The sequence below is a fragment of the Camelina sativa genome, chromosome 7 (genome assembly GCF_000633955.1).
Source record: "Camelina sativa cultivar DH55 chromosome 7, Cs, whole genome shotgun sequence".
Lineage (NCBI taxonomy): Eukaryota > Viridiplantae > Streptophyta > Magnoliopsida > Brassicales > Brassicaceae > Camelina > Camelina sativa.
Window position 1 is genome coordinate 28,094,891 of NC_025691.1, and position 9,992 is coordinate 28,104,882.

Below are 9,992 nucleotides of genomic sequence, written 5' to 3' on the forward strand. Positions count from 1 at the left end.
GTGAACCGAATGAGACTAGGGATCACATATTCTTCGCTTGTCCATTCTCTTTGACCCTTTGGATTGATGTTGCAAAGCCTTTGCTTCAACGTGAGATCACACCGGACTGGAATCGCACTCTCCTTCTCTCGCAGGGTTCAGTCTCACCGACTCCACTCTCCTCCGGATCAGCTTCCAATCAGTCATTTACCATATTTGGAGATAACGTAATTAAACACCAATCTCTCCCCAAGTCTTGGCTCAACGCATCATTAAGATCATCTCGTGTCGCCTCACGTCTCTCAACTATGGCTCAGATTCAAAATATGGTGGTTTAGCTCAACGCTAGGCTCAAATACATACACCACCTATAAATTTAGAGCGACATCATGTTTTTGTTTAGGTCCTAGGCACCATGTGTGAGTGCTTCCCGATTATGGTATTACCTATGCTCTCTGTTTCTTAAATTGCATGTACATATGCCTTTTTTATATATAAATTTCACATCTTATATATATAAAAAAACAAACAAATACGCCCTCAAATACACTATATTATATTGTCTTATATATTCTTTAATTTAGATTGTTTCACTTATGCTATATGTGAAATACACAATTACTATATGTTGCTTACAAACATTACTTATATATAGTCAGAATCAAATATCCAATAATCGTACGTACCAGTGAAGAATATATGTTTTGTTCAATAATCAAATTATATAACACACATAGGGTTTGTGTGATTTCCTCGGGAGTGTTGAAATGTATAAACTTCTTGTCGAGATCAGTAAGCCATGTCGAGAAAGCCATTGTTAACCATCTTGAGTTCGGCATCGACGACGTCTCTCATCGTAAATGAAATAACTAGGAAAGTGGAGAAGGCTGCCAGGAAACGGAAAAATGTTGTGAGCTTTGTGGCAACCTCCATTAGTACAAACAGTAGAAAACTTCCTTTTGATTTACAAACAGTAGAAAACTTGAAAAGACTCTAAATAGTACAAACAGTAGAAAACTACCTTTTTATGTCGTATAAAACCCGAATAAAACTACTAATAAAAGCCGTATTTAAAAGACAACCAGACCCCGAGAGAATTGAATCCAAACATCTCATCCTTTCTTGACTTCTGAAAATATAAAGCAAAAACAAAGCATTAGAATAAGATATGATTTTCAAAAGTTTGGCACTCGTTTAAGAACTTCCCGACCTACATTTGTTTATGATCTTTATGGTGTTGGAAAGCTGGAAGAGTTAGGGGGTGTAACAAATCATTTGAAGTAATTAGTGTCAAAATAACAAATCATGTATCAAGATCATACAATCAAATTGCTGATTTTCTGGCAAAAACTATTGAACACAAATTTTCTCTACCATCATTATGTTCCTCAATTCCTTATTAACAGCTTACATTGTAATCATGTTCAAATTCAATCTCTATTTTAATAAAATGCAGAAGTTACAAAAAAAAAAATACAAAAAAAACAAAACATGCATCATTCAACTCATGAATCTTAAAAACTCTTTTAAAATTCAGTGTTATTAAAATAGATATTGGGAAAAGTATTTTAAAATCTAATGTTACTGGAAAAAGGATTGCTTTAATTAAAAAATAAAAATATATATCTAAATTTTATGATTTAAGTGGTATATTTAGGAAAATCTTACAACAAATCTTACCAACTTCTTTAAATTNTTTTAAGAGTTCAGTTTTGTTTAAGTTTTGGGTCAAACTAATAATTGAATTGTTGGAAAAGAGGAAAAAGATAGATTTTTTTTTAAAGTTTGTCCATCTATACTTTATATATATAAGTTTGGTGAAGGTTCTAGAAAAAAATTAAAACCAATTATACACTTAATTAAAAAATAAAAGTACTTAATTGAGGAAATGAATTTTTCTGTCTCTAAACTCAAAACTTCTAACTAGAAAGGAGGGTTCACTTGCAAAGCCCAATTATAATATCAAACAAATTGCTGGATTATTTGTTAAGTATACTTTTTTAGAAAATTAAAATTTAAAATGGGCTTATAGCTAAATATTTGGATTTGCTAAAGTTTCTAAAGATTTTACAATCTAGGTTAGGAGTATCTCAGGTCTCTGGGGATCCCAAATTAAAGTACGGTAAGGTTGTCGAAGCGGTTTCTAATATGCACTGGTGTGTCTTAGGAACCGCCGAGGTACTCAATATCGGGGCTTTGTTGAACAGATGCGTACAACATCACTACCCACATCAGCTGCCGGTGTTGACATTGCTTTGTGGAGATCGGGTGAGAATAAATTTCGTCCGACTTTCTCGGCTAAGTGCACTTGGAATATGATTCGCCTGGAGATGCCTACTAAATGTTGGCATCGCATTGTTTGGTTACCACAGGGGATACCACGTTATGCTTTCATTACTTGGCTAGCCATAAGCCAACAAACATGTTTTTTCTGTGGTGAACCGAATGAGACTAGGGATCACATATTCTTCGCTTGTCCATTCTCTTTGACCCTTTGGATTGATGTTGCAAAGCCTTTGCTTCAACGTGAGATCACACCGGACTGGAATCGCACTCTCCTTCTCTCGCAGGGTTCAGTCTCACCGACTCCACTCTCCTCCGGATCAGCTTCCAATCAGTCATTTACCATATTTGGAGATAACGTAATTAAACACCAATCTCTCCCCAAGTCTTGGCTCAACGCATCATTAAGATCATCTCGTGTCGCCTCACGTCTCTCAACTATGGCTCAGATTCAAAATATGGTGGTTTAGCTCAACGCTAGGCTCAAATACATACACCACCTATAAATTTAGAGCGACATCATGTTTTTGTTTAGGTCCTAGGCACCATGTGTGAGTGCTTCCCGATTATGGTATTACCTATGCTCTCTGTTTCTTAAATTGCATGTACATATGCCTTTTTTATATATAAATTTCACATCTTATATATATAAAAAAACAAACAAATACGCCCTCAAATACACTATATTATATTGTCTTATATATTCTTTAATTTAGATTGTTTCACTTATGCTATATGTGAAATACACAATTACTATATGTTGCTTACAAACATTACTTATATATAGTCAGAATCAAATATCCAATAATCGTACGTACCAGTGAAGAATATATGTTTTGTTCAATAATCAAATTATATAACACACATAGGGTTTGTGTGATTTCCTCGGGAGTGTTGAAATGTATAAACTTCTTGTCGAGATCAGTAAGCCATGTCGAGAAAGCCATTGTTAACCATCTTGAGTTCGGCATCGACGACGTCTCTCATCGTAAATGAAATAACTAGGAAAGTGGAGAAGGCTGCCAGGAAACGGAAAAATGTTGTGAGCTTTGTGGCAACCTCCATTAGTACAAACAGTAGAAAACTTCCTTTTGATTTACAAACAGTAGAAAACTTGAAAAGACTCTAAATAGTACAAACAGTAGAAAACTACCTTTTTATGTCGTATAAAACCCGAATAAAACTACTAATAAAAGCCGTATTTAAAAGACAACCAGACCCCGAGAGAATTGAATCCAAACATCTCATCCTTTCTTGACTTCTGAAAATATAAAGCAAAAACAAAGCATTAGAATAAGATATGATTTTCAAAAGTTTGGCACTCGTTTAAGAACTTCCCGACCTACATTTGTTTATGATCTTTATGGTGTTGGAAAGCTGGAAGAGTTAGGGGGTGTAACAAATCATTTGAAGTAATTAGTGTCAAAATAACAAATCATGTATCAAGATCATACAATCAAATTGCTGATTTTCTGGCAAAAACTATTGAACACAAATTTTCTCTACCATCATTATGTTCCTCAATTCCTTATTAACAGCTTACATTGTAATCATGTTCAAATTCAATCTCTATTTTAATAAAATGCAGAAGTTACAAAAAAAAAAATACAAAAAAAACAAAACATGCATCATTCAACTCATGAATCTTAAAAACTCTTTTAAAATTCAGTGTTATTAAAATAGATATTGGGAAAAGTATTTTAAAATCTAATGTTACTGGAAAAAGGATTGCTTTAATTAAAAAATAAAAATATATATCTAAATTTTATGATTTAAGTGGTATATTTAGGAAAATCTTACAACAAATCTTACCAACTTCTTTAAATTCACCTAAAATCATCAAAATTATCTAATAATGGTTAAAACTCAAATGATATAAAATATATAGGTTTGAATGCATCTCCTTTATCTTTAAGTTTGAGTTATATTTTTCCAAAAAGTTAGATACCCATAGTCATTAATAATAATTATGTACTTTAGGTAAATAACTAAATAATAAAAACATAATTAAAAGATAATCAACTTTTTGACTAAATTTTTTTTTAGCTAATATAAATAAACTTATTTTATTAAATAATGCACTATTTATAGACAACCAGTCACATCAATCACATCTTATAATTTTCAAACCTCGCGCATATATAAAAATAAACAACACTGTTGAATAGCTAAACACACCAATTCTTTCTGAGTCCTTTCTTTTCCAAAAACAAAAACAATGGATTCAAGAAGAAACCAAGACAAAATATCCAGTTTACCGGATTTCATTCTGGTTCTGATCATCTCTAACTTGCCATTGAACGAAGTTGTGAAGACAAGTATCCTCTTGAAGCGCTGGAAGAATATTTATCGTAAATCGATTACGAACGACATCGTTTTCAAAGAGTCGGACTTTGTGACATGTTACGCTTCAAACGATGAAGAAACCAAAAGGGTTACTAGGGTTTCTTTCATTTGCTTCATGCTTGGATGGGTTTTGAGACTTTCAGGTAGAGCCATCGAAAGTTTCGACCTTTATATATCAAAGCCGGTGGGTTTTGAAACACATATCAACTCGCTGATGGAATTCGCAGTTTCCAAACAAATCAAGAATCTAGTTCTTGATTTCTCAGACCCTTCGTGGACTACCAGTAATGAAGCAAGATCAGAAGCAAGTGTGGTTCAATTGCCTGAATGCGTTTACAATCTAATAAACCTTGAGTCACTGAAGCTATTCGCTTGCGGGTTTGATCCATCAAGGCTCACAAACCCGGGTTCGCTAAAAGTTCTCTCTTTTGGTTGGATCCAACTCGAAGAAATCATGTCTTTGATATCAACAACTCCTATGCTCGAGAGTCTAAGCATTCAAAATTGCTGGGACGTTGGTCTAGAAGTGATAACCGAATATAACAACCGGTTAAGAGAATTGGTATTCGAGAATTGCGGTTTCTCCGTGCCTTTTTCAACACTCGACCTGCCCAATATTCTGATCTTCAAGTACTCTGGAAAAGTTCATTACTTTGAGTTCTTGAGCGTGAATAGGATAATGACAGAAGCATATTTAGATTTCGGGGCAGAGACTGAATACGATGATGAGACAGGAACACAACTCTGTGGTCTCCTTTATGATCTATTATCCGCTAGAACATTAACTGTTTGTCCTTTTCTCATTCAGTTGATCCAAGATGGAGAAGATCCGGTTCGATTACGAGAACCAATGGAAACTCGACATTTGGTAATGAAGACAAATCTGCTTCCGAATGAGTTCGTTGGAATAAGGCTTATGATCAATAGCTGTCCGGACTTGGAAACTCTCACGTTCCAAATGGTTGCTCCTAGGCCTGTTCCAATGGCGACTTCAGCGATCGCTCCAGATACTTACTGGAAGTTCAACATTAACCATAGGTGTTTGAAGAAGACGTTGAAGGTTGTGGAGTTGAAGAATTTTACTGGTGGCTTGTACGAGTTACATGTGTTGGAGTTCTTGATTCGGCGTGGTCGTGTGTTGGAAAGGGTTGACCTTTATTTGGCTAATGGATTGGAGCAGAGTCGAAAGGATTTGGCAACTGCTGAAGCTCAGAAGGTTAGGACGTTCGAGAAAGCTTCGGAGCATTTAACGATTACTCTCCATAACGGTTGAAAATGTTTCAATCTTTTCAAGTAATTCGTGAATGCTCAAGGATGAATATTTCAATGTATTTTCGGTTTAAGATGTTTTTAATATATAAAAAGATTGCTTATAATAAATAACGAGATATTCACCCGCAGTACACGACGGAGCTAAATTTGTTTAAAAAAAATACAAAATGTATTTTGTTTGGTAGATTAACTATGTATATGTAACTAATTTTTGTATTTTGTAAATGTACAGTATTTTGCATCAACATATTATGTAGTATCCAATTTCTATGTTTTAGGTGTCTACCGAGCCTTCCAACGAAGCCAACATAAATCCTATCCGAATAAAAAAAATAAAAGGCAGTTTCATTATGGTGGTATACCAACCTCTTGTTCTGGAACTTCCAGTTCCAATCGAAGCATATAGATCGGGAAGTATTTTTTTTCTTTTAGTTTTCACTATAGAGATAGTAGTATTTTAATTATATTGTAGTTTTTCAATAATATCAGTACAATATAAATGGCTTTCTATTTTTGTTCGTTTCATATATAAATAATCTAACACTTTATTATATATATAGTTTATGTGTGCAATAATAATAAAAGTAAGTTAGTTTTTTTATATGAATTATACTAATTGTTTACTTTTATAAACTTTAAATAATTGATTAAAAATATGTGTATATAATATGTTGTCTAGAGCATCTCTCACTTTTGGTGAGTATAAAACCTATTCATCATTTTTTAAAAGTGTATTCTGTATAAAGTTCATTTATAGAGTTATTATTTTACCGTTTTTTAAGCAGAACCATAAAAAAAATTTGGGACCAAGAAAATATATTGATTTATCAAGATTTTAATTTTTATTAATTTATCACTAATTTTAACTTTAATTTATATACATAGTTTAAAATATAGAGTAAATTCTTATATAAAGTATAAAACATTCATCCTTTTCATAAATTTGCTGGGAAAATTTGTCAATTGTTATCACACAATTTATTATTAATTTCCAAATCATATATTACCAAATGAAGATTATAATGGAGAAACCAATGTGGTGGTTACTTAAAAAAGGAAAAATGTCACCAAAAAAGTACAGAAGTTGAAGGTTATTTACCCAAAAAAAAAAACTAAAACCGACACATTATCTCTTCCTTTCTTCTTCTCTAATTCTTCTTAATCTCATTGATTCGATATGTCTCTTACTGATTCTTCTATCCTTTCGTCTTCTTCTTATCCTTATATGCCTGTGACCCACGAAGAAACCGGTGTTCACGCAGTCACTAAGGCAAGCAGTCTCATACGTTTGAAAACGACCAAAAAACTTTTCTCAGGGCCATTATATAGAAAACCAAGATCTGCCCCATCACATATGGTCTCACTCCCTATTAGGAAAAATGCGATCCATTAAATACAAAGACAGAGAAATAATGGTTAGATATTTGTGTTTCTATATTACTTGAGATTGAAAATGATATATATGTAAACGCAAACTGACCAACTAAATGAAACTTTCATTATGAAAGTTATGAAGACAAATTACCCAGCATCTCTCTACTTTATGTATGAATCGTAAATTCATAGTATGAGCATTAGAAGTTAATGGCTCTGTTTAAGATCCTCAATCTCTCCAAAATCAAATGGAAAGATGCCAATGCTAAAATATGGATAAACTTACCACATGAGCACCAATTAACAGATTTCCAGATTTTATTCTGTTTATCTGAAACACATGCTGGCCATAGCAATAGATGATATTGAAAGCCCTCACTAACGACACAACATACTATCGCAAGTGAGAAGAAAGATAAACTTACATCGCATCAGCTGAGACATTAAAGGCTAATATAGATTTGTTTTTTTATAGGCTTTGACTCTTTTCGTTTCCATGATTTCGTATCACATGTTGTAATACTTCCATCACGTTCTACAAAAAGAAAAAAAAATCCTTGTTAGCCGTGGCAGTGAAAATAAAAAGAATTTAGAATTTGCAGTGCTAGAATATAATTTTACCAATGTTTGCAGCAATGCAAAGAGCTCATTGCCTGCACTGTCTTCAGAAAATCTACAGGAGGCAAACATCTGGTCCTGCATTTCAGTATATAAACTCATTGGATCCAATACAACAATGTTGGAAGTTTGTATATAAACTAAGAAAACCCAACTAACCTCCTCTTTAGATAGATTGGCAGCAGTAGTAGAAGCATTCAGCCCCAAACCTGATAAAGTGTAAAATGAAATATATTCACAATCAGGATATCTGTTTAGAATCATTGTTTTGAAGAAGATCCCTCTCTCATCAAGAGAATAAACCTGTTCCCAGATAGCAAAATATATCATCACTTGATAGGGAGAAAGCAGACTTGAGAGTTGGGCTTTGACTGATGAATGTGTCTGACACTCATTAAGCAATGTTTAATGAGTAGTGGAAATGTCACTGATGGGGCTAGCCAACCAAACTGATTAATGAGTAGTGGAAATCGAAAAAGATAACTCACCTGCAACTGTTTGGCAATGTGCAAATAATACCACCTTCTCCTATGGTTGGCTTGAAACTCAAAAATGAGATTAAGAAGACAAATTTGGTTGTGAAAATTGTCCATCCTTCAAAACCATCTTGGATCTACAATAAAAGAATTAGAAGAAACATTTAAGAAGCCTAACCAATATCAGAGATGCTTCATCTGATCTAATCATCATAACAAAAAACATGTTAAGATAAATGATCATAAACTAATGTTTCTTACAAAAATTACAGATTCAACCTTTTCACAAATACATATCAACATCAAATCTAGAATGTGAACTGATAACATAAGGATTATTAATTTACGGATTTAATGAGTTTACCAGGGAGACCCAATAAAGAAATCAAGGCTGGTCTCGTGGTTGTTCCCAAAAAAAAGCCGATAAGTTTAAGAACCATATGAGCCACAAAGCCGTCGTAATATCCTACCAGCCATCGGATCAAACAGCGGCAGTTGAGAAACAAAGCAAACCTAGAATCATATTGATCGATTAGAATCAAAGAAAACAAAACAAAACCTTACCAGATCAAATTTACCTCTAGGATGGAGATTAGTTTCATCACTCGAGAGTTGATCTTAATCCAATAAAAACACGATAAAGAGATTCCTCACTGCCGCCTCCTCTTCTTGATCCATAGAATTAAGTCGCAACAACTTTTTAGGGTTTCAATTATTTGGAAAAGGGTTTCGTTTCTCAATTACGGATCCCTCAATTAGTATGGAGCAATCCGAATAGGATCCATAAAAAACATGTGGAAATAAGTTAGAACTTCAGGAATTTTTTCATAAATGTTTCTGAAAAAATATATATATATATATATATAGATATAGATATGATAATAAAATTCAATTCCGTGCACAAATTCACTTGCATTCTTGATTTTTTTTTTTAAATATAATGGGGCAAACGGTTGGGGTAAAAAAACTAATCGTTTTGCCATTTCTCCTAATGCAATTGTTTTTAATATTTAATTTTAGGTTTATGGGTTGGCTTTAGATAGATGTGGGCCTAAATTTATTACTCTCTGTTTTAATTAATTTATTTTTGAGCTTTTTATACATATTAAAAATTGATTATATATGCATTATTTTTTCTATGATTTATAAATTTTTATAACTCTAAAGTCTAAGAAAACCAATAGTATTCAATTATATCTCTTGGAGTTTACAATTCATCAATAATAAGTTACAAACTAATAAATATTACCTAGAATACCTAAAAAAATCTATCTTTCTGAAACAAAAAAAATTCCTATAAAAGAAGAAAGAAACAAATTATTGAGTACTGAATAACACATTATCAATTTATGAACTTTAAGGAGTTGAATATCTAAATATGAATCAGCAATTATGATTTAAACACCAAATATCTAACAAACGTTCTAAATAAGGTTCTCAAAATTTGGAACAAAACTTAAGAAGAGGAACTGTGTCTTCCCAAATCAACTCCAAGACAAAAGACTCATGCATCTTAACGCCGTGAACCTCACAGAAGCCTTTTGAACCTTTTCCTAAACTCATTGTCCCTCTATTGTCCATCAGTAGTGACGTCCGCCATCTTGAACCATATATGTCAAGCATTGTTATCTTTCCTGCTTTGTT

At 33.0% G+C, this 9,992-nt stretch overlaps 1 protein-coding gene, 1 long non-coding RNA gene and 1 pseudogene across 6 annotated transcripts; 1 reads left to right on the forward strand and 2 right to left on the reverse strand.

Moving 5' to 3' along the window:
• LOC104705022 (F-box protein At3g62230-like) lies at positions 4,481-5,881 on the forward strand. Its single transcript, XM_010421015.1, has one exon. It carries the CDS (start codon positions 4,481-4,483, stop codon positions 5,879-5,881), a length of 1,401 nt encoding a protein of 466 aa, XP_010419317.1.
• On the reverse strand, positions 6,818-9,278 carry LOC104702995. 5 transcript variants are annotated; one of them, XR_754109.2, is made up of 7 exons: positions 8,927-9,275; positions 8,713-8,861; positions 8,361-8,485; positions 8,176-8,256; positions 8,032-8,081; positions 7,876-7,950; positions 7,720-7,789 (listed from the first exon to the last, which is right to left on the reverse strand). It is a non-coding gene; the product is annotated as an uncharacterized LOC104702995 (long non-coding RNA). The 5 variants fall into 5 exon arrangements; XR_754105.2 differs by adding an exon at positions 6,818-7,247 and having other exon boundaries at positions 7,680-7,789; positions 8,032-8,485; positions 8,927-9,277; XR_754106.2 differs by having other exon boundaries at positions 8,032-8,256; positions 8,927-9,277.
• LOC104702996 overlaps positions 9,669-9,992 on the reverse strand; it is a 2,821-nt pseudogene continuing 2,497 nt past the window's right edge.